Source organism: Copadichromis virginalis, linkage group LG13 (genome assembly GCF_057382275.1).
Source record: "Copadichromis virginalis isolate Kocher_CV1m ecotype Utaka linkage group LG13, C_Virginalis_male_GT1.1, whole genome shotgun sequence".
Classification (NCBI taxonomy): domain Eukaryota; kingdom Metazoa; phylum Chordata; class Actinopteri; order Cichliformes; family Cichlidae; genus Copadichromis; species Copadichromis virginalis.
The window spans coordinates 27,784,926-27,811,154 of record NC_140630.1 but is presented as its reverse complement, the minus strand read 5'-3'; the positions used below and the strand labels follow the sequence as shown (position 1 = coordinate 27,811,154).

The following is a 26,229-nucleotide window of genomic DNA, read 5'->3' as shown; positions in this document are numbered from 1 at the left end:
TTCTGTTTTTTCTTTTTTGTATCTATCAGCTCCCTCTCATTTCATGCTGTGCCATGTCATCATGGCCTCTCATTTGCTAGAGCAGGTGGGCCGATAAGTGAAGCCATTTACATTGCTCACAGTGAATAGCAGCAAAGAAACGGGCCCCATGAGGCCTGGTGGTTCTGCGACGTGGGTCAAACTCCTGCTGAGTAATGGTGTCAGGCCAAGCTCCCAGTGTTAGCTATGCTAGCAGCAGCAGTGGGATCAGCCTGGGATTCATGTTTCATTAATCAAACATTTCAGAGCCCTGTAGCTAGCAACAGCAGACACTTTGGATGTATCTTCCTTAATCCTCTCCATTTTTAATCAGGCTAATCTTACACAAAACCTGATGTGGATGCATTACTGAAGGCAAAGTGTTTCTAATGGTGATCTCTCTGAAAGCTCTTTTTCCATTTTGTTGCGCATAAACTTTAATTTCTTTCTGCTATTACCAGCATCTCTTTCCTCTCTTATTGCATTCTGCAGTGTTTTCCTTAAATTTCTGTCTCTGTTTCTTTTTTGGTAGCTTTTTTTTTTCTCTCCTTTGTTTTCCGCGCTGGATTTCACCATTTGTTTACGAGCTTTTGTGCAGCGTCAGTTGATAAGGAGACCAAATGTGATTATGTCCACACATACTGTAGGGTTTTACCTCTGGGTTCATCACTTTACTGCTTGCCAGTTTCACTCAATAAAGAAAAATAAAAGCTCTTAGTTACATTGGATGAAGTGAAACAACGATAACACGAGGTGTAAATTATTTATAGTCCACATTATATAGTGTAGTGCATCGAGTGGTTTAAGACATGGAGCTAATTTGATGGAAGCTGCTACAGTGGGAGTAGTATCTGTGAAATATGCCACCGTGTGTGTGTGTGTGTGCATACCATGGTTGCACACATATACTCGTTTAGGCATTTAAAAATTGACAAAATCAGTTGACGCAAATTCACAAACGATGCTCTTTTGGAATATTTCCTACATAGCTGAGTTGAGGTGGGACAGATTGAAACTTTGCAGTCTCATAAGCAACATTGTGTAAACAAAGTGTTAAATATCAATGCACAAGCATAAATGTTCTTAATGAGTCCTTTGGGAGCTGCTGTACAATAGTGCAGTATTACTGAGGATGTAGGTCAGTGCTTTCTGCAGCTTGTGTGCCTCTGCCCTATTGATTTTCACTAAGTGGTGTGATTTCTTCATATGTTCATTATGTGAAAATGACCTTTTTCCCCTCCCTGAAAACTAAACAGGCTGCTCCATGGTTTCCCTGCTCTTCTTTCTCTCTGTTTTTTTCTTTTTTTTTCTGGGTGCAGCAGCTCACCAGGGATGTTAGTGATCATCAGCGAAGTTGTCGGGAGGGGGGGACGGAGGGAGGGAGAAGGAGGAGGAAAAGGAGAGGTAAGGGTGGGAGGTTTTGTGTATGGGGGTGGGGGTATTTCCCTCTGTATTTCCCAGCATTCAGAGATTTGGCATTTGTTCAACAGTGATGTAACTGTCCCCTCTGCGCACTATTCATGTCTAGAGATAGAGAGAGAGAGAGACGCTCTAATTTAGAGGAACTGCTATCACACTGATCTGTTTTGGTTTGTGTGCTGCAGTGACACCTATTGTGTAAACATTCCTGATAGGGTTATTATTGACGCCACACTAGCAGGGTTTTTTTTTTTTTTTTACTTTTTTTTGTCTGTAAACACAATAGCTTGATTCTGATAAAACTTTATAAGGGTTTAGAGCAAGGTCATGTTAACAATCTGGTGAAATCTGGGTTATATCCACGAGGCTCCCCTGATCTATTTAAAGATTTACTGGGCAAATTTTAAAAATAAGCCTTATAACTTGCTAACACATGAAAAGTACTGGACAAAGATTCAAAATATCATGTCACATTTGACCTCTGACCTCTCCTTCAAGGTAAATAGATTGATCTGAATGTCAAAATGACATTAATACTATTAGAACTTTGTTTTATTGTCTATGTTGACATAATATATATAAGGAATGATATCCAAAAATACTATATTTCATCCATCCATTCGCTTCCGCTTATCCTTTTCAGGGTCGCGGGGGGCGCTGGAGCCTATCCCAGCTGTCATAGGGCGAGAGGCGGGGTACACCCTGGACAGGTCGCCAGTCTGTCGCAGGGCCAACACACAGGGAGAGACAACCATTCGCACTCACATTTACACCTAGTGGCAATTTGGATTATCCAATTAACCTATCCCCACAAGCTGCATGTCTTTGGACGGTGGGAGGAAGCCGGAGTACCTGGAGAGAACCCACGCAAACACGGGGAGAACATGCAAACTCCACACAGAAAGACCCCGGCCTGATGGTGGAATTGAACTCAGGACCTTCTTGCTGTGCGTCAACAGTGCTAACCACCGTGCCACCGTGCTGCCCTAAAAAAAAAAAGTTTAAGTATAAATGCAAAGAACGACACCATTTACCAGGGCAGGGATTCTACTCACTACTATAGATTATACATTTGATACACTGTAAATTAAATTAAACATTATAAAATTATTATTAATTTGTAATTCACTAATTACTTAATTCATTATAGATCACACTAGCGCTGCCTGGTTCGACTAATTTTTAGACACTATTGACAAAATTGTTTGACGATGAAAGACAGGAAAAAAAATGGTATTTGGTCACAAGCACAGCAGCTCCGCCTATTCAGACCTTCTGCTTAGGATGGGTAGCCAATCAGAGGAAGGTAAACATAAAGGGAGCACAAGACAACTGCCTTCATATAGTGGATGATGATAGAGCTGCACAGAGGGTCTAAGATAAGTAGAAATTAGGTTGAATTGTAAATCAAACAAAGCTACTCCCTTAAAACCAAAAAATGAAAGTGAAGCGTGAAATGAGTACAAAACGTATTCTTTAAGTAAATACAACGGCATGAGCAACAGGAGCAGGTGATCCCAGTCATTAAAAGGTTCCTATGGAAACTGGAGGAGGTATTGGACAAGATGAAGTGGAGGATGGGAGAAGAGAGTTTTGGGTGAAATGAGGACGTTATCCTGTGCAAATTGTATATTACTTTTTTCACTCTAATACGCCACAGAAGAAGGTCTGGAATACTCGGGTCTCTTCGCATCTCCGTTGCTAAATCGATAAACAATTTACTAAACTTTGGGTTTACAGACAGCAAGAGTTTCCCGTTTCATTATCCTGTGTAAAAACAAAATGTAACCACCACAGAGTTTGATGAGTAATCTGTGAATTACTGCAGCCGCCGTTTAATACAGGTCCTGTGCAAGTAGCCTGAGAAGCTTGACTTGGTCTATGGATTTAGTCTTTCAAAATACCTCCTAATATTTTATCTATATTATCTGTTTATATTGAGTTTCCAGACACCATGTCCTCATTGTTGTATGCTGTGTAACTGTTGTACTGTGAAGACAGGCTTGACTGTGCCAAGAAGGTTTTAATGGAGAGCCCATCCAAAGTTTAACACAACATCCTTTTTGTTCCACAGGGCTTCATTTACGTTTAAGTGGGGCTGGAGAAGAGACATGGGGAGAGAGAGGGTGATTGAAAATGTGAGGTTTTTGCACTGTGTCAGACAGAATAAGCATGTAAAATCATCGCAGTCATGTTGGGGAGTATGTTATTCCTGGAGTAAGGTTCAGTAAGGCATGCAAACATTCTTACTGTATATGTAAGAAGATCTGTCATAATGACAGTACAAGGCAAAAAATAGGTCCTTTTCAGACAACTGAAAATGTACTTTTGCTCACAAAATGCCACCATACATATTTACACTTGCACAAAAAAAAGAGCCAGGCACAGGCCTACACATTTGTTTTGTAGCCCAGAATGTCATCATCTCAGTCAAGCGTTCAAATCTGATTTAGGGTGTCTTAGAAAAGCAATCAGAAAGGGGAGCTTCAGTGGAACACAGAAGATGAAATCAGGACACATTTTATTCATTTCCATATCTTGCTCACAGAAAGCCATTGGAGCAAAGTCATATGTTGGAAATGTTAACAGCATTCACTGAACTTCCTCCTCTTTCTAAACAAGTAGCAGTGGAGATAAGTTCACATGAAAGTACAATATGTTTTCATTTGGAAACGTTACTGTATGATCGCATCACCTCTGTAGTAGATTCAGATCACAAAGTAGAAAGATTTCATTTCAGTAATAGCTCATTTAACTGATGAACTGATTTTGCATTTTAATGCATGGTCTCCACATTTCAATTTATTTGCATTAGCAGTTCATATGTTAAACACAAGTCAGACTCTTGCTAGTTTACTATTATTTAAATATGTTTTGTGGTTCATTCACACCTGTTTGTTTTTTGTTTCAAACAAAATTCACAGCTCTATGCAAATGTTTGCTTTTAGTGTGAAAATGAAACCCAGTGACAGCTTGTCAGCTGTCAAGTAACCAGTCTAATAAAGGATATGTTCAAGCAGCATGTGCCATATGTTTTTGTAAGATTTTTTGAAAACCACTCCAACTGGTACTGTATGTGCACAACTGTGGATTTGTCACTAATCAGGTAAAGTTAAATAAAATGTTAAGTATTCACTTGGCTAAGCTAACTGGAAAAAGAGAGAAATTACTGTACCTGGACTTCTTAAGCTTACTGACTACTTAATAAGCTAATTGCTTAATTTATACTTTGGCATTAGTCTATGCAGAGCCAATGACTGTAGTCTACACAAGAGGCAGACTATTGCCAGTGTTTATTATCTGTGTGGGCTGCATCAGTGGTGATGTGTAGTTATTTCTAGGAAGGTATACACCTCAGGTTACGGCACAGGGTTTCCAAAGGGTTTATGACACGGGGCCTTCATACCTGTGGTACAGATTTAACACAGAAGGATACATACACATGCTTTAAGTTGAGGGATTTTATCGATATGGACAGTAACTTCTTAAACTTTTTACTGCTTACTTTTCCAGCACATTTTTGGTCTTAGTTAATCTAAAATATAAGCTTGTTTTTCAACCTTAAGTTTACTCTAAAAGCATGTGGGTTGTGTAAAACCCTCCATCACACTCATCCCTTAACAATTTGTGATAATCCTTTTATCGGATAGTCAAGCTATCTTTTATTTAGCTTAGCTTAGCACAAATACTAAAAGCTAGTATGCATTGATTCCTAGTTATTTCTGCAGATAACTAATTAAAATGGTACGTCTTTTATTTCATGTGTGGGAAATTTCAAAACTAATTCTACAGTTTGATGTGGTAATGAGTGGGCTTCTGAAGTGTAAAACTAACTTTATGAGCTATTCTGAGCTTTACTTATATGTCCACATCAATGCCAGTCTTTCTATTTGTTCTAGTAAATTGAATAAAAAAAACTTAACCAAACTATATTGGTATTTTAACTAGTTATTTCACTTACATACTGTACTACGAATATCTGGTTCCAAGATAATATTTCTTTCTTTTTGGTTTGTTGGGAAAGCAGAGTTGTAGGTTTTTCATACTGTGTAGAAGATATTGTCCTGTTTTTGTTTTGCAGTATTAGGCTGGGATGTGTGAATATGTTTACATGTGTTGGTTGTCGGGATGGTTGTTTTGACTTTCTTGAAGTACACGCATGGAAGCCGGAAATGATTTTGCTAATAAGCATATTGAGACAAAAAGGATGACAGGAAGGAGTGAGAGAAGCAGAAAAAAACGAAGGCATTTCATTTTTCGAAATAAATGCCTTCCTCACACCGTCTGATAAATGTTTTCTGGGATTACAGCTTTCGCACATCAGAGCCACTCAGCCACTAATCATCTTTACTCTGAAAGATTTTCGTTTCTTGTCCAGTCTGTCACTTCAGATTTTCCATGTCAGTTGTAATACTTTCCCATTTGTGCAGCATTGTTCCTTAAGTCCCATTTAAAAACTTTATGCAGCCGAGTGGGGGTATACAGTGGCATACTGTGTATTACGAACACATGCAGCTTAATTAACACACAAAAAAGGCATTAGGTTTTTACACAGACACAAAGCAAAGTGTATATTTGACTACAACTGGATTGTATTTGAAAATAAAACAGTTGGCATTTCTTAAGGAGGTAGAATTTCCATGGTGATTATTCCCATTGCTTAGCCATCTCCAGCGGCTTTTCTGTTTTTTTATAACGAGTAAAATCCTCAAGATTAGTCGCGTTGGCAAATGGCCCTGCATTGGCTCTTTGTCACTGTTTCACCATTCTTTGTTTAATCAGGCATTTTCCATTGAGATAGGAATCGCTGTGACAAAGTAGGAAAGATAAGCATGAGTAATGATCATCTTAAGTCACAGCCAACGTTTTAAGCTACCACATACTTGTATATGGACAAAGGTCCCTTGAATGAATTAGATCGGGTGAACCACGCAAGCGCACGCACATCTTTGCACTCTACAGACGTCTTAAGATGACCTTAACTCTTTATGCCTTTTGACTGACTTTAATCCTTAGTCTAATCCAAAAATAATTCAAAGCACCCTAAAATCAAGCCGCAAGAGAAAACTAATCCTAAAACTACATTTAACCCCAAATGTACGACTAGGCTCTAATTCGGTACTTCGAACTTCTCCTAAATCTCATAGGAAGAGGTTCACTGACACAACCCCCTCATGGATATGTCATTTTAAAAACACATTTTCATAGTTTTACGTGTCTTCTCTCTTCTTCCAGCGAGGTTATTCTCTCCAGCATCGATGTGCCCATTGCTGGAATCTGGGAGTGCCTGGTGACCAGTTCCCGTGGCAACATTTCTCAGCAAATGGAAATCGTGGTTCTGGAAACGTCAGCATCATACTGCCCTGCTGACAGAGTCACCAACAACAAGGGGGACTTCAGGTGAGTGACCTTGCAGCCACAGACAATGGCAGATTAGTTTTTCAGTTTTATTATACAGGCTGATTTGGAAAAAAAGGTCTCAAAATAATAGTAAATGTATTTTTGAGAGTTGGATAAGAAACCTGGTATATTTCATGTGTTTGTGCAGTTGTGGCTTGGTCAGGAACCACTTCTTCTCATACCCCATCACCAACATATTCTGACACATGCAGATACCCCTTCGATGTATGTTTCTCATGTGAGGAGGAAAAATAAACCCCAGCAATATCTGTATCTGGAGGCACTTACCTGCAACCAGAAGATTGCTGTCCAGAACATCTGCTTTTCCCACATTCATTTTTACTTGCATCACTTGCTTTTGCCTATATCTAGGGACAAAACTGGTTAGGTAAAGAATTGTGTTTTGTGTTAAAATACACCCTTCATAACCCATTAGCTGAATTTTGTTATAGTTGGTATGAGCAAGAGTTCCCACCAATCATCACATACTCATTCTACAGCATTAGTACATGGGATTTACATTGGGATTTAAAATGATATGGTTGGAAACAGTCAGTCTCGCTTTTTTCAGAGATAATAAAATCCATCTTAACTGACACACTGATTACTGTAAAAACCTATAATCTATAGCTTAACCAGCTTTTGCAGTTCTATTAACTGTTAACCTAGCTAGGTTAGTCCCAAAGGTTGATTCTGTTCATCTGGACGTAGCGTTTTCAGTGGGAGAAACGTTTCGTCACTCATCCAAGTGACTTCTGGAGTGTCAGCTGACTGCAGGTTTCCCCAGCCTTATAAACAGTACATTGCACAATAACTGAAACCAGTACACTGAATGAACAATGGGCTGTGAGGTCAGTTTCTTGATCAGTAATATGAAAATTGTCATGACCATTGATCAACAACCACTGATCAAAGCCCACTGATCATTGATCAAAGACCATTGATCAATAAATAAATAATAAAAGTTCTAGTAAATATTATGTAAATAAACAATTTCCTTCAATCTGCCTGTACATTGTACTTTGGTCTTGTGCTTGGACTGGTTTTCAAAGCTGAAACCAGGAAGTCTCCTGATATTTAAAGCAATAGTTTAACCCCACTATTATTTATTTCACAAGAAATATTTCCAATTATAAAATAGCATGTTATAAAAATGAATACTCTAATCACAGAACTAACTCACTCTGTTGCTATCCCTCTATAGAGTGCCCAGTCAAGGTACTTAAGTCTGGTTTTAGGTAGTGTCGTGCATTTTTTTGTTTCATCTTACAACTGGTTTGCCTTCCTCTACGTTTGGCTCACTAGTACAGCAGAGTCTGGACAGTTCATATTATTTAATAATAATTGTTATGTGCAATAGAAAAACTCCTACACACATTATGGCTCATTGTAGTCCAGATTTATATCATGACTACAGAGAACAAGTTGAATAACTAAAGTCTCACATAGACAGAAGAAAAACGCCACACATCTACTGTGCACTCCATTTTCGCTGTCCTCGACTCCATGTAACCACGTTAAAACTGTATTTGTTAACATACATGCACGCACACCCTCCACCTCTCTTCCCTTGTGGGTGTGCTGTTGTCGTGTACACTCTTTTGTAGCTGCTGTACTTTACAGCCCACTTCTAGTGCAGCAAGCACAGAGGCTTTGTTTCTGCTGGAGCATTGGAGTAATGGGCTGGAAAATGAGCCCCCTTTTTGTTGGGGGTGAAATTAATGCCATTTATTACTAAGTAGCTGCTGCAGCAGCAGCAATGTGGATGACTAGAGGTGGGGGTAAAGAGAATGGGGTGGGGAGTAGTGTGATGGCAGGTCTCTACCCTCAGAACAGATTACTAGCCTCCTGAGAGCACTGCTCCTTTATTTTAATTTTGATGAAGTCAAAAGCGTTTGTTTTCACACATTTTTTCAGCTTATTTTCTGAAGTACAATGTGATGCTGCCTCTAGCATAAAACCACGAACATGAGACACATGCTCCTTCTTTGATTGTTGACAAATTGATCAACATGTGAGAACACAAGCCGCTCTGTCCTAAGGCTACAGAAACACATACCTTTAATATACGGTGATGCCAAGTAACAAAACCTGGAGTTCTTTTGTTATCTGCGAAATACAGGCTAGTGTCCTAGACTGTGAATGTTTGGCTGCCTTTTTACACCCTAATGAGCTTTATTTTATTGAAACACTAACAGGCATTACCCAGAAAATGGAAATGATCCATTTGACTGTAAAATCACACTAGCCCCTATCATAGGTTGGTCAGTAGAGCAGCTCCAGGACTTGGTTCTTGATGACATTATTGAGAAAGTCTCATTTCTTGCTCCAGAGGAGTCTTCAGTGAACTTTGTATTACTATAAGAACAACACTTAATTTGAATTTCCCTTTAGGAGTAACAGGCAAGAGCAGGTTCTGCTTGAAATATAAATCCTTCACTGACATTCTCCATCTGCCACTGTGGTGCATGTTTAAATGGGGTACGCAGGCGATTTTGTAACGCTCTTTCAATATGCTGTGGAAGTTACAAACAGTTCAGAACAGAGTAGAGGATGAGGTATCCTGACTTTCAGGCCCTTGTATGGGTCAAGCTGTGCCACTCCACAAAGCCAGCTTTTCCAAAGATCACCTTGAGAGTATTTATTCTGTTGTGCCTGCAAGAAACTAAAAATATCAAAAATAACTGTGACGACATCACACAAGTTATTTTTTCACACATCTGGAGCCACAGGAGGTAAAAGTGGATGTCTTTGGATACTCAAATGTGGGCTAAAGCCAGAGGAAACCATCACAAGCAGAGGGGAGAAGACATCAACACCTTTAAATGTCTTTTGTGATTAACAAAAAAAAATATTGCACTGCACCAAGTGAATAGACAATAAACTTCATTAATAAAGTTAGTAAATAAAATTAATTCAGAAGTCATTAATAAGACAGACGCGTGTTTCACAGTCAAGAATCTGGGAGTCATCTGCAAAATAATTAAGCCTAGCTGTAAATCATTTATGCAAATTAATACTTTCCTAAGTACAGGGAGTATGAAATTGCCATCTGGTGCCGCTTGTGTAGATCCTGATATTTCTGATATTTCTTTGGCAGGTGGCCAAAGACGCTGGCTGGCATCCTGGCCTTCCTACCCTGTGCTCCTGCCACCTTTGGCTCTGCCCCTCACCCATCTGGCAGCGCTCCTCACCCCTCGAGCCGGGCAGAAAAGAAGGCGTGGCGACGTTGCGACCGTGCTGGGCGGTGGGCTGAGGAGGACTATACTCAGTGCCCTTATGCCAGTGAACTGACCCGTGTGCTGCATGAGCTCACCCAGGTATCAGCATTAGTGTAGAACTAGTGCCGAGAACTGCTGGGAAACAGGATTCATTTATGGATTCTGTTTCTTTTTTTTTAATTGTCCATCAATCCTTATTTAGAAATTTTCCAGCTTACTCTTAACAGCAAGATTTCAAGTTCATATTCCCTGAAAACTACCAGTTGCTTTGATTCACCTGTAGCCTGCAGGTATTTCCAGATCTGTGTATGAAACATTTATATGCAAGCTGTTTTAGTCTACTTCTGCTCAAAGGATTCATTAAAGTGACAAAGTTTGCAAAACTACACAAATTCTTGAAATTTTCATTCATTTTATTCATCTTATCAACTGTGCAATGTTTTTGTGGAATTATTATAACAAGCCGTCATGTTTGTCCTCTCTGAAAATTGTTGCATACTGCACAATATATTGATTTCTCTTCCAGATACCTATTAATACGACCAACGCTCAGCCTTTTGGACAGCAGTTGGTGGCCTTCACCAGCAGGGCGGCGCACTTCACCGATGTCATGGATGTCATTTATGTCACCCACCTGGTGGAGAGACTAACGAGGCTGGTGGAGAAACATAAAGATGTAAGAGGAAACACAGAAATATACTACATCCAATGCATTTATAGTGGAATCATCCCAATATTTTACAACTGAATTAAACAGAATCAAACCCCTAAGATGCTGTGTGAATGAACTGTAAAAGCAATTACAAGGTTTTCAGTGGCATAACCTGTACGTCTTTGCAACCAATGTGAGTGACTGCAAGCAACCTCCTGCAACCACTCACCAACTGGTTTTGCAAATACACATTTTTCCTTGGCAAATGGTGGTTGCTGGGCTGCCACCAGCCGGTCTTTAGACTGCAGTCACTGGGGCCTTAATGACAGTTATTTAGCTTAAATCAGCCAGTCCTACTCTTGTCAAAGAGTGCTTATTAAAAGTGAAAACACATGTTGTTTCTAGGTCTCCATTTTAATATCTGACCCGTTTCACTCTCAGCCAGCTTATGCCATCGGCTCGTCTAACTGTCAGAAGAGGAACTTGATTTGCTAAGTAACTTTTCTGGGAACTCAGGACAGTAGGAGGGGAACCCTGCGAAACATATAATACCTGCAACGTGCTCTTCTTGTCTACAGTGACAATTAGACAGCAGCTATTAGGTCTAAAGAGGAAGGTATTTTGTTTGTTGTTTCAATAGTTCTAATTGCAGTTCCTATTCTGATCTGCGCACATGTTCATTCATTCATTTTTCCATCACCCTAAGAAAGAATAAGGTTTTGTTTAATGCTCATCTAGAGGTTACCCTAAAGACTACACCATATCACATTACCCATCAGTTAGTTGCTCTTGCACTAGACAAGCAATATCACTGAAAAACCAAAAAACCAAGAAATGTCAGTGACTTGTCGATCACAGTGCAGGCCTTCTCTAAAGATACCCTACGTTATCAAGCTTTTTGACTCTAACAGGGACCATGATTTACTAATTGAACATGTATCTATTAAGACTTGCAACTAGCAATTAGGACCACATAACTGATGAATGTCTGCACAACCACTGCTCACCAGATCCCAACAAGAAACCACAGAAGCTTCCTTATAAGACACAGTAACATGTTTCTCACCTCATACAATATCCCACTGGCCATTGTGGCACTGGACCTGAATGGGAATCATTGTTAAGATGCATCTCGTGTTTGGGCGAGTCGTGTTTTTACCCTGAGTGAATTTCTTTAGTAGAGGCAATGGGATTGTTATACTGGCATCACACTGAAGGTCAGGTTGTGTGAGGGGGAACGGTGCTGGGCTTAGTCAGTGAAAAGAATCAATATTAGCTCTCACTTGTGCAATTATTCAACACAGGTCACTCGGGAGGACATATTATTAGGAGATACTTAGAGTTTTATCATTCCTAAGACAATGGTGACGAGACCACCCTCATTCACGGAATAAAGAACAGCCCAATGAAGCAACAATAAAAAGTACAGTAAGTAAATAGTGAACTGCCATCCTTAGGAAGCAATTATGCCCCATTGGAGCTCCTAATCTAAATTAAATCTCCCTGTAATGAATGAAGCCACCATTGCCTCCCTCACAATCCTGGCTGCAGATTACAAATGTGCCTGTTGTTCTATGATTGATGTGCATGATGAGTCTGCTTCTTCCTTGCATGTGTGCGTGTGTGTGTGTGCTGTACACGTACAGTGCAGTTTGTGTTAGTGTGCGCGAGCAACCATTTGCATAAACGTCTGCTTGTGCTTCCTCAGCTGGGGGACTATATATCAGACATTGCCAGCAACATGATGCTGGTGGAGGAGCATATCCTGTGGATGGCACAGAATGAGGCCAGGGCGTGCACTCGAATCGTCCAGTGTGTGGAGCGAATTGCTGACCTGGCGCTGACTGGAGACAATCAGGCCATTTCTAAGGTATAGCTGGACTACAAAAAAAAATACTCACACTCAAGACCACACTCAGGGCAAGGGTTGCTTATGGCGCTAAATGACGCAAAGCTTTCACTTTTTTCTCGTGGTTTAGAATAATGAGAAGTCAATTTGGCTTAAGTAGATAGTGAAAACAAAGCAAGCTAAAGATAATTTGCTTCCTTTCTTGGTTTCCTCTTCTATTTTTCCCTCCCCATTGTCATTGGGGATAAAAGCAGTGGCTAAATTAAAAAAATATAAAATTGTCTTTCCTCCCCTCGCCGCTCTCCTACCCTTACCTCTCTCTCCCCACTCCTAAATCCTGGGATGCTCATCTTAGGTATCTGCTAACATAGCTCTGGAGGCCTTTCTGATCCGTCCGTCAAACTTCCACGGTTTGTGCTGCACAGCCCTTCGACAGCCCCCCTCAACTGCCACCTCACCCCGTCCTGACAGCCACTCCCACTCTGATAAGGACATGAGCAGAGAGCGTGATGCCGTGGGGGAATCGTTGCTCAGCTTCAAATGCCACACTGTCAACAACAGTGGCTCACCGGTCAGTCAGCTAAGCAAGGTAAGACGCAAGTTAATAAGCGGTGTGAAGCTTTCTAAAATAACGCCACTATCTTCTGCTGCTTGGACGTGTTAGCTAGGGGGGGAGAAAAAAATATTCCCTTTCTCACTCCCAGCAAAAAAACATTTCTAAACAGACATTCACTTTTGAAATTTTTGATTCTTAGTCCAAATACAGGAGTGAGAGAAGGAGGGAAGATGCTCTGAGAGAGGACAGAAATAAAATACGAAAACAGGAGTACAGTTTGTATACTAGCTCATGGGCACAATAAAATGAATTCCCTTGCACCACGCCTTTGAAGCATGTGAAAAAGATTACCTCCTGCCCTTAAGTCTGTTGTTGCCTATTTGTCCTGGCAATCTGACACCTTTGTTGGGGTTTGTTGGCGCGCTATAGATCATCTCGTTATAGGTGGGGTTGTGGTGGGAGCAGGGACTGCAAATAGGGCAGCAATTTGGGAGTCAGGGAATGCCGACCACTCCCCAGTGATGGATAAGGTGGCCTTGTGTACCTGTCACTTTAAATCAGCTGAAGCTCTACTACATCTCCAGTTGTGGTTGTCACAAATGAGAAATAGACATGGGGCACTATACATCTGCAGACAGCAGGCAAAACACTCAACTCCCCTGGCACTGTAGTGTCATATTTGTGCAACATTTGTACAGTTTGCACCCTCTAGCTATTCAGTCCACGGATGAATTCACCAGTGTACGTGCGTGTGAACACTGTCTGTGCATGTTAGTGTTTATGAGCAGGAAAGAGCTCATGAGTGCGTGTTTGTCTTTAAATCCGCACGATTGTTTCATTTTCCACCTTTCTTCTTCGTCAAGTCTTTCAGGTTTTGTCAGCAATTACAGCACTTTGTTTGTAGCTCCAGGGTCTGTGTAGCTTGCACGCATGTATATCATTGTACAGCGGTGTCAAAGGTTTTCAGCACAAGTAGGTGTGTTATAGGTTTCTTTTTTTTTTTTTAAATCACCTGTCCACATACAAAGTGTAGCAAACGTAATACTGAGCTCAGGGATGTGTGAGGATCATACCAACTGTTGCAGTGATCCTTATTCAGCTACTGATGGAAGACCTTTTTCTTATGATTCATCTCAGCATTTCAAATGTTTCAAACTTTTTCTATCTCTGGAAACTGACATAAATTAGCAGATTCACAAAAAGGACAATACTGCTCTGGCAGAGGTCGACGAATGAGGAATTAACATTTATTTTCATTATGGACAAGTGATCTCACTGCCAGTACTTTCAGTTTTAAAAGGTTTTCTTACAGCAGAGTCCAAACAAAAAATAATATTTTATCTTCCCACTAAACGGTTGCAGCACTGTGTGACCTTGAGAAAAATACTTTATCTCGAAGCTCGTATGTGATGTGTAAACTTAAAGGGTTCTTATCAGTGACTCATCTCAGCTAAGTGTTTCTTCAACAGCAGCACAGAAAAGGTTCATTATTAAGATAATCAACATTTCAATTACAGATTCACATAAGAAAACTGTTGTTAGCTGAATGTCAAAATAAGAAGGTGAACCTGATTTGACAGCAGGAAATCTTAATGACTGTCAAGTTAAACTCTACTGAAGTCATTGCACAACTCTATAAAATCATATCTTGCTTGCTAACAATGGAGTGCTCAGCGCTGCTACTGATAGCTGAAAACAATTGATTTTCATAGTCTCGACATGCTCCCAGTAAAAAGACTTTTTTTGGTAAGTTATTTACTACAAGAAAGGGTAAAAGTATACGTGTTATTGTTGGACTCTGTTAAACTGCATTTTTTCCAACATCTGAACTGTTAAGCCCGGGACCTCTCACTAGTCTTAGTGCTCTTCTCCTGTTGTTAACAGTAATGTCCACTGTACAAATCCCATAGGTTACCATTTAGCTAAATAGTATCTTTGTTTTGCAATGTAAAAAAGAGAAACAAACAAAAATAGCTATATGCGACCTAGAGATGACTCTCTGCCAAACTCCTGTCACTAGGGAAAAGTGGTTTATTCCCCAACCAGCTGGCAAATGCTTGGTGGTGGTTGCTGGCTGTTTCTAAGTGGAATTGGTCACAAGGAGGCTGTTGTATTCAAAATGTCTTTGTGATGACTTTGGTCACTAGCAAATTGCTCCAGTTACCCATACTTTGCATGGAAAATGCTCATTTCATGTCCATACAGCATTACTACTCGGGGATTCTGACATTATCACCACATAGCTGGCATGAAGAAATCAAAATCCTTCAAACACAAATGCTAGGGCAGCCAAACATATGAAACTAAAGGTAGAGTGAATGTTATTTAATCTTAATTTAACAAGCCCCACTGAAGGGCCCCACATAGATGAAATACTTAGATTAAGGCCATGTCCACACTAATATGTTTTTGTTTGAAACTAAAGGTACAAACATCTTTTTCTCTCTGTTTTGGCCTCCCGTCCACACTGAGATGGCGTTTTCGTTCATGGAAAACACAGCTTTTTGAAAATGCTCTCCGAAGCGGATATATTTGAAAATGCAGTTTTTTGCGTCGCAGTGTGGACAGCGAACCCGGAGCCTTTTTCGAAAACGATAACACATTTTAGTCATGTGATGCTGTCATGTGACCAATTAAACCAAGATAGCGGAGGGCCATTATACAGCAGTTGTTTTGTTTGCTGTCACTTTTGACAGCCCTATTAACGATTAATATCAGTTATGCTCCAGATAGCTTTTCTTCAAATTCTTTAATTCTCACTCGCTTTTGCAACTTTGTGCTTTTGTGTTACTCGCAGCAACAACTCCACCTCATTGTCAGTCCATTTAAAAAACTCGGCGCTTTTCCTCAACATTTTGCCGCAACGTTTCAAAGAGCCTGAAAGTAAATAAGCGGCAGACAGAAATGAGGCAGGTCGAATCTTCTTGCGTTTCACGCATGCGCAGTACTGGAACGCAAGCATTTTCAGCTGTTTCAATGTGGATGAACAACTCTGTGAAAACAACTGAAAACTCTAGTGTGGACACGGAGCTACACTGTTAAAAAAAACAACGGTAATATTCCGGCAGCTGGGGCGCCAAAATACGACCGTGAAATAACAGAAAATAACTGTCCCATAAAAATACGGTTATTTCCAGTAATGAAAATAGAGTTTGTTGCGCTAATTTGACATGGGATCTCGCCTTTTTCAAGTGCCGCTAAACATTAAATCAGGAACATGTTAATGTGATTAAACAATGAAATCATCTATAAATAGGGGAAAAAAAAAACATCTTAAAAAAACCGTAATATTCCGGCAGCTGGGGCGCCAAAATGCGACCGTAAAATAACAGAAAATAACTGTCCCATAAAAATACGGTCATTTTCAGTAATGAAAATAGAGTTTGTTGCGCTAATTTGACGCGGGATTCTGCCTTTTCCAAGTGCTTTTAGACATTAAATTAGGAACATTTTTACGTGATCAAACAATGAAATTACCTATAAACAACAATCATAATACGTAAATGTACAGAAATATACAGTTAACAGTTGGTTTAAATAACAATTGATTGCATGCCCTGGGACAGACTGACAGAGGCGAGGCTGCCATATCGCACCATCGGCCCCTCTGGCCATCACTAGTAGGCGGTAGGTGAAGAGTCTTGACCACGGACACAACGACGAAGAGTGTCCGAGCCGGGGCGCGAACCGGCAACCTTCTGATCACAAGGCGAACATTTGAATTCAACAGTTCAATCTTTCAAATAACGGACAGATATTTGTGAAATCATGATACATTTGTGAATGTATTTTAACAATCTAAATATGCATATGTACAGACAGATACATTTAATAATCATGACAATTATGTTGTATTACATTACAGTGATTTAACGTTAATTTACATTCAAAATGTGAAGTCAAAGTCTATTTACGTAACTTTAATGATATTCTAGAAGAACAGAACATTACTGTAAAATGCACAGTAAATTACCTTCATATTAGGGTTTTTTTCCTACGGTCGCAGCCATACCCGCGACCTTGTTGTTGTTAGCTCACATTCAATGGCCAAAACTTAGCATCATGTTATTTATATTTATTGCAACTCCTACCTCTACATTCCTTTTTCAAACTATTTAATTAGCACAGCGTGTCCGTGCAATGCTTTACACTGTGGCATGCAGGGAAATCTTAACAAGTAAGCTCACAGAGAGAGATTGCGCTTGTTATTTAACTCCAAGCTGGTAGGGGGAGCTCTTCATTAAAACACTTGCCGGTGCTACTATGTGCCTCAAGGTTCAACAACAGCACAACAGAAGTCACTCATGGTACAGCACTCTCTCTACGAAACAACAACTGTCAGTGACGCTGCACCACGGCGTAAACACAACATTCAAGATAACAGTTAAAAGTAACGTAACCATAAACAATAAAACAAGAACATCTAAACAGCAGCACATGTCCCAAAGCATAATGGGAGACATTTCTGGACGTATTTTTACAATCTAAATATGCATATGTACAACAAAATATATTTAACAAACAAGTAAATTGTGTTTTATTACATTTACAGTGATGTTATGTTATTTTACATTTGACGTGTCAGATCACAGTCTACTTATGTAAATGTAATGATATTCTAGAAAAACAGTACGCAACTGTAAAATACACAGTAAAATAATTTGACATTACTATTTTTCGGAACAGTGTAGTGTGGACACGGAGCTAGTGTAGACGTAGCCTAAAGCAGCACGAAGTAGCGTGCCAATGTGTGAAGAGACAATTCTTTAGTCCAGTGTTGGGTGACTAAAAAACATGCATTATTAGCCTAGGACGAGAACATTTTAAAGAGATAGCTATAACAGCTTTATTTGTATTGTACATTTCATTATGTGTAAACTCAATAAGCTTAACAGAGAAGACAAAAACATAAAAACTAGTGCAGGTTATAACATCTTAAGGCGGCAAGAGCAGCACAAACAAAACAACAGCGGTAACGTGTTTCCACCTACCTGTAAGGATTCTGGCTGCTGCATTTTGAAGTCATCCTAATGTCTCAGTTCCAAAAAGCTTTGAGACATCCAGCATTTAATGTCATCAATGCAGCTCGTTAATATGTGAAGAGAGGTTAGATCAGATTAGATGCTGATGTAAAATTCCAATTCTATACAGCCCCAAATTTTAAAAAAAGGTGTTAGAATTAGTCTTAATACCCACAGGTGCAGATTTTCTGCAGATGTACTGCTCTTATTTTGCATTTTTATGTAATATTTATGAGGTGCATACAATTGTCAGTGTCAGATTTACCTTTAAATAGTTAATATATTTTGGTAATTCTGGCAGAAAAAATCTCTCCAAAGGTCAGTTTTTGGATGTGAGATGAAGAATGTTATATTATTTCCAACTCACTGAATGTGCAGAATGAATAAAGCGAGAACTCTCTGGGCGATTTACACTCTCACACCTGTGTTATGCCTCGTCTTGCTCTTTAAAGGCTCTGGGGTGTGAAGCAGCAACCTAGTATGGATCACTTCAATGTTAATTGTAGGGTGGACCAGAATGGCATCATTTGGATGTGAAATACTCTTTTCTAACTAACAGCACCTTGAAATCAACCTGCATAGTATCTTTTTATTGGCCTCCTCTGGCCTTAACAGTCTGTCCAAGTTACTCAGGTCTTTACATCTGTCCAGTTCGCAAGCATTCATGGCTTCTAACACAGCGATGAAGACTGCCTGGTGACTTACTGTCAAATAAAAATATAAAATATAAGCAACTTTATCTGTGGTCATAATATTTTAGTTCATTAGTACATTTGTAACAGATTTAATTAAAAGGGCAGGGATAGCTCAGTAGGTAGAGTGGTGGCCCCATGATCGGAAGGTCGGGGGTTCGATTCCCCTGAACAGCTACCCTGAGGTACCCCTGAGCAAGGTACCGTCCCTACACACTGCTCCCCGGGCGCCCAATGGCTGCCCACTGCTTCACTGAGTGAATGGGTTAAATGCAGAGAGGGATTTTCCCCACGGGGGCCAATAAAGTAGGGGAGACCGGGGATAGTTGTGACATTTCTGTCTGTAAATTGAAGCTCTTTTAAGGTAGTGGATTCAAATTGTAATGCAAAGTATTTACATGTCTCTGCTATTAAATAGTGCAGCTATTTTCTCTGCAGCACAATTACCCATTGCATGGTATGGTCTCAAACACGAAGAGTGAAATGTTACAATTAACCCCATAGTCTGGGTTAGTTGTAACATATCCTGGGGTAAAATGTAACACAATGAAATAAGGGTACTAACAAAACATTAACATGTAATCTTTGTTTATTCAACACATGAATGCACTTAGAGCCATTTATGTAGCTCTGTGTGTGTGTGACAGAATGCAGAAATCTAGCTTTTGAACATATTCCAACCCCCCCAAAAAAGACAAGTTATGGAATTTTCTGCAACTGAATATTTCATTAACTTTGGTTGGTCTTCCTTGAGTTTGGCCTCATTGGCTCAGTGGGCATTATAACCTACAACTCTTGCACCAAATTTGAACATAACAATGAAGCTGAAAAAATGTAGTTGTTCACCAGCATCGCAATTCCATTACTTTTTATCATGGCTTACCTTGGTGTGGTTTGCAAAGTGCTTCAGAAAGATGAGGAAATCTGTTTCTTGCACCCATCCTGATTTATTTCCACTACCAGTACTTCCTACTGGTCCATCTCTGACACAGTGGTCTGCATAATGTATGTGTGGGAACACAAACAGTGGAGGAATTGTGTTGCCAATGGCATTAACCGCATATACAAATGCGACCAGTGAACCTCTCTCTGCTGATGTTGTTGCCCCAACTTGTTTAATATAAGTTAAAGTAATAGTGTGGCAAGTTGTAACATCTGCATTATTGTTACAACTAACCCAGACTGTTGCTGTTACAACTGACCCAGACTCCTATAGCTATGAACTAGCTAACATTACAGCCAACGGCTAAAACACTAGCACTAAAGACCTACACAGAATATATCCCCATAGACATACAAATAACATAATTTAAGTTTGATGAGTTTAACTGCAAAGCAGATAATGCTATTAGAAATTGAAATAAAGTAGAAAAACTTACTTTTTGGCAAACAAATTACTTTTTTTCGTGTTAAATTGTCTGTGTTTGACAAAATGTGCTGATTTTTCACATGTGATAGCAGAACTGAATTGGGCATGCACAGGATGAGTCACATCATTTGAAACTTAGCCCTGATTGGAGAAATTGGAAGTGTTACAACTGACCCACGTTACAACTATCCCCGGTCTCCCCTACACTTTCTTTCTTTCTAACAGTGACAGAGAACTGTCTTTGGAAGGGGCTCTAAAAGTGAGAAACAAGCCAAGACCTAAAAATCTGCACTTGTCCATAAACTCTTCCTTTTCCAGAATGTTTCCTTCACCATCATGTACCTGACTGAATGATCCCCTCTCTGTCTCACTCTGGCAGGAGCTCAGCACAGTTTAGAGCCATTTTGAGCCCAACTGGACTTAGACACACAGCATATGGCCCTGCTGTGCCAACACCTTGCCAAAAAGTGGCATAATAAAACAGCCAACATGAAACATGTGATCCTCACTTAACTTTTTAAAGAGCTATTTTATTCTGTTTCTTTTTTGCTTTTTTAAAAATAGTTATTCACCAACTGTTTGCAAACAGAAAAAAAAAGAGATATGTTATTGGATGTTTAAAAGAAACCACATATTTGTCACGTTTCGTGTCATTTTCTGTCGGAAACAAGACCTTGTGACAGAATAAGATATTCCATGTATTTCATATTGCACATCTGAAGCAGCTTAGAAGTTATTCCCTGAAAGCATGCTGTGATTTAATGAAGCACCCTGATGTTCACTCAGTGGCAGGTCAAATTTAGTGAGATTTATGTGAGAAAAGAAGAGGATCCAACACTGGCTGTGTAGAGGAACTTAAGAAGATTATAGGTTACTTAAAAACAAAACCAACACAGCATCAAAGTGTCTAAGTGAGCTAAGGCTCACTGCAGGTATTTGGTCAAAAAGAAAAGCAGTGGGCAAGCTGTTTGGTCCAGTGATGGTGCTAGTTGAAAAGGCAAAGGATCAACGGAATTACTGAATTTTATCCTGAAGGGAATCTGGGTGTCCAACGTAATCATTATTGAGATATTCCAGGGAGGCTGGGATATCTCAATAAACATCATTGCCAGAATTTCACTGTTTTTTGCTGGTATGACATTGAGATTCTCATATTGAGTGTTGCTTATTGAACAAAACACCAACAATGTTCGAATCCCTGGGTGGACAAAGAAAGCAACCAGTTTCAGGTTTCTGACTGTTCATTTATTGGAAGAAGATAAGCATGCACCCTCAAATCAGCCTGAATATTGAGCACCGCATTTTATTGCTGACCTCATTATCCATTTGTTCCATTTGGAATATGTTCACCCAAACAGACGTGGACCAGTACGCCTCATCTGTACTGGATTACATCTCCGAAACCACAGACAGTGTCACCACCCAGAAACGGATCACCATGTACCCCAACCAGAAGCCTTGGATGAACCGGGATGTTCGTCTCCTCCTGAAGGCCCGCAACACCGCCTTTAGGTCAGGAGATGCACACGCCTACAGTACAACCAGGGCTAATCTAAAGAAGGGCATCAAAAAAGCCAAACACCATTACAAAAAGAAGGTAGAAGAACACTTCTCCAACTCCAACCCCCGACGCATGTGGCAAGGACTCCAGACCATTACAGACTACAGGACCACCAAACCCTCCTTCCTCAACGAGCTCAACAACTTTTATGCTCGTTTTGAGCGAGGGAACCCCACAACCACAACCAAAGCAGACATGACGCCAGACCACCAACCTCTGACTCTCTCCCCTACCGATGTAGGAGCGGTGCTGAGCAGGATCAATGTCCACAAGGCTGCAGGTCCTGATGGCATCCCCGGGCGTGTTCTCAGAGCGTGTTCTGGGGAGCTTGCAGGAGTGCTCACAGACATATTCAATCTGTCCTTGGCCCACGCTGTGGTACCGGCCTGCTTCAAATCCACCTCCATCGTCCCGATACCCAAAAACTCCAACCCATCTTGCCTCAATGACTACTGCCCAGTAGCACTCACCCCCATCATCACTAAGTGCTTAGAGCAGCTGGTCCTAGCACACTTCAAATCCTGACTCCCCCCCACCCTGGACCCCCACCAATTCGCATACCGCCAGAACAGGAGCACAGAGGATGCAGTCTCCATCGCACTGCACTCTGTCCTCTCACACCTGGACAACAACAACACCTACGCCAGAATGCTGTTTATAGACTTCAGTTTAGCATTCAATACAATCAACCCCTCACAACTCATCAGGAAACTGACAGACCTGGGCATCAGTTCCCTCATCTGCAAATGGATACTGGACTTCCTGACCAACCGCCCCCAACATGTCCGGCTGGATAACCGCTGCTCATCTACAATCACGATGAACCACAAGGCTGTGTGATGAGCCCTTTCCTCTACTCCCTCTTCACCCACGACTGCAGACCTGCTGATGGTTCCAACACCATCATTAAGTTTGCAGATGACACCACGGTGATTGGCCTCATCAGTGACAACGATGAGGCCGCCTACAGGGAGGAGGTGGATCGTCTGGCTGAGTGGTGCGACAGAAACAACCTGCTGCTTAACACCGAGAAGACCAAGGAGCTCATCGTGGACTACAGGAGGAATGCTGACCCACATCCACCCATCCACATTAAGGGGACGGCTGTGGAGCGTGTGAGCAGCTTCAAGTTCCTGGGAGTCCACATCTCCGAGGATCTCACCTGGACGACCAACTGCTCCAAGCTGGTCAAGAAGGCTCACCAGCGCCTCTTCTTCTTGAGGACTCTGAGGAAGAACCACCTGTCCTCAGACATCCTGGTGAACTTCTATCGTTCACCATCGAGAGCATCCTGACCAACTGTATAACAGTCTGGTACGGGAACTGCTCTGCCTCGGACCGGAAGGCGTTGCAGAGGGTCGTGAAAACTGCCCAGCGCATCGCCGGAGCACCACTTCCTGCCATGAAAGACATCTACAGGAAGCGGTGTCTGAAAAGGGCTGGGAAAATCATCAAAGACCCCAGTCACCCATGACATGGACTCTTCACCCTCCTGCCCTCTGGGAGGCGCTACAGGAGCCTCCAGACTAAGACCACCAGGTACCGGAACAGCTTCTTCCCCACAGCTGTCAGACTCCTGAACTCTGCCTCCTGACATCTGACCCACGTTAACACATGGACTGAACACACACACACCCACAATGGACAACTGTACCCTCAAACACACAATAATAACATGGACTGAACCACCACTCACAACCACTAGCACTTTATATAGCCTCTGTAGGAATTATATTTCACTTGTCTTAACTGCACTACTGTATAGCTCTGTGTAAATAATCATTCTGTACATTCGATAATTTTTAACCCTACAACTGTTTACAACTTGCATAGTTCCCATTTCTGTATAGCTGTATATCTCAGATTTCTGTAAAGTAATTTATTTCATATTCTGTATAGTTTTTCATATTTATATCCTGTTCATATCCTGTACATAGCTTGTACTCACTACAGCCTGTACATACTTATAGTTATAGAATATTCACAACATACTTCATACCGTGTACATTGTAACATACCATAATAGACCCATTTCTGTAATATACTCACATATCTATATTATTGCTAATATATATTGTAATATATCTATATCACTAAAGCACTTCTGGATGGATGCAAACTGCATTTCGTTGCCCTGTACCTGTGCATGTGCAATGACAATAAAGTTGAATTCTATTCTATTCTATTCTAATTCATTTAATTGGGTTTAGTGAACTAGGTGGGAGAATTACAATTTCATACTTGACATTTATGTTTTCTTTATGATTCCCATTAGAATTGAATTCCATGTGCTCAAAATATGTCTACATGTGAATGAATATATGCACACATCCATCTACAGCCAGCGGCTTTTCTATACTTTCTTCAAATATGAGCTAATGTTAGCTAATGTTTGCTAACATTAGCTAACAAATTCTTGCAGATTAGATTAGATAATATACTCACACTTACTTGAACTACAAAAATGAGTCTAAGGCTCTGATTTCTATGCCAATTTACCTTGCAGTATCTTTAAATAATGCTTTAATGGGCTTTTATCAGTTAACTACAGAAACGATAGCAGTAGTGAAGCTGAAAGCTAAACAGCAGGCAGCCCGCATTATGTTTGTACCAAACAACGGAATAGATAGATTCAATGACAACCAAGTAAAATTACCTTCATTTATGTTCTATATTTCATGTTTTTGAGGAGTCTGAATGTCCAAATCAGCTAATGGTTGGGGCGTGAAAGAGACTAGCTTTGGAAATTAGCTGTGCCCAAAGAACATGTGACCAAAACTGGCAAGGTGTGTGAGAAGAGAGCAAAAGCGAAAATCAGACAGTAGGTCAAGGTTTTAAATCTGTTTTTTCAAAACATTTTCTGCTTCTTCTTCTTCTTCTGCGTGGGTAAATTGAATAATGCCCTACAGTCTTCATTTATAACTCCTTGTGTCATCTAAAAGATGTTATCCCTTTCAGATTTAGTACAATATATTTAAAAAAAAGTTTCATGTTTTCAAGTTTCTGATTTTATCTGTTTTGATTTTATATACTGTTTTGTTTGTTTGTTAAGCTTAAATTTCAAAACTTACATTAACTACTGATTTTATCTACTGTTCTGATTTTATCTGTTTTGATTTTATATACTGTTTTGTTTGTTTGTTTGTTTGTTTGTTAAGTGGGTTTAGAGCTCTGGGTAGCTCCCCAACTGGGTCTAGACTGGGTCTAGAGAGTATTTTAAATTCAAGGAATTTAAAATAGAAAGTAGCTCGTCCACAGAAGGACTGGTAGCTCCCCTTATGATAAGGGTTCTGATCGCGCGAACAGGTGTGGGATTAGAGCTCTGGGTAGCTCCCCAACTGGGTCTAGACTGGGTCTAGAGAGTATTTTAAATTCAGGGAATTTAAAATAGAAAGTAGCTCGTCCACAGAAGGACTGGTAGCTCCCCTTACGATAAGGGTTCAGATCGCGCGAACAGGTGTGAAATGTGTGTGTTTAGTTAGTTTGTTTGTTTGCTTGTTTTAATCAATTTTAAATCATGCTTTTTATTTGTTTTTGTTTCTAATGTCTCTGTAAAGCACTTTGAATCACCTTGTTGTTGAATTGTGCTATACAAATAAATTTGCCTTGCCTTGCCTTGCCTTCATAAATTTTGTGGTGCAATTTTTGTGGTGCAGAACTGCTTTCCCAACTCAAGTTTGGGAATCACTTGTTTTATGTGTTATTTATCAGCTGGCTTTGAACTCACTGACATACATTAATCATAAGCTCCAGAATTTACAGTAGCTGTGATGTTTCATTTTCATATCTGAAAAAAGCAGTTGTATTTAAATTAGAAATTAAACAAGCTTTTGAAGAAAAAAAAAACCCCTGACTGTTTTCGAGATCTTTTCAGCATCTTGCCTGATTACAGCATGCTTGCCAGTTGACCTCTGGTTGGTATCACACAGTTCCACTTTGTTTAGAACAGACTCTGAACTAATTATCCCTAAATTACACAAACATATGGCATCTTATCCTATTTCCCAAGTCAGTGGGCGTTATCCTTGAACTGAATTGCAGAGTGTATGGTTCATTGAGGATGACAGTTTGGGACAATATTTACCACTTTAGATCTCCTTCTTCCTTGTCATTGACAGGTAATTAGCGGAGGCCTTTAGGCTGAACAGTGGAGTATTTGCACCTCCCTCTCCCCTCATATAGCCTCTCGTTGCTCTGCAGAGCTCCAGTGTTTTTTAATTATACCCACCCTGTTTTGCGTGGGTGGGTGTGTTTGTTAGTCTGTTTTTTTTTTTTTCTTTTTTTGTGTGTCGTCATGTGTGCGTTTGTGCTTTTTATTTTGGTGTGAGGGTGTGTTTGGATGCGTGCCCACCAGTCGCCCTCCAGGTGAAGACTCTATCTGGGGACTCTGTTGTAGGAGAATAGAGCCGCAGGGCTGCCGCGCAGAAAACGAATCCTCTGTGTGTCAGCACTGGCATCTGAGACCACCAAA

General features: G+C 40.4%; 1 protein-coding gene across 1 annotated transcript in view; it reads left to right on the top strand.

Annotated features, from left to right (window-relative positions):
- adgra1b (adhesion G protein-coupled receptor A1b) overlaps positions 1-26,229 on the top strand; it is a 195,270-nt gene that overhangs the window by 64,433 nt on the left and 104,608 nt on the right. Inside the window, exons 8-12 of the mRNA XM_085478355.1 lie at positions 6,673-6,837; positions 9,938-10,157; positions 10,585-10,734; positions 12,419-12,580; positions 12,915-13,148. Coding sequence (XP_085334481.1) covers positions 6,673-6,837; positions 9,938-10,157; positions 10,585-10,734; positions 12,419-12,580; positions 12,915-13,148 — 931 coding nt within the window. The remainder of the gene's footprint in view (positions 1-6,672; positions 6,838-9,937; positions 10,158-10,584; positions 10,735-12,418; positions 12,581-12,914; positions 13,149-26,229) is intronic.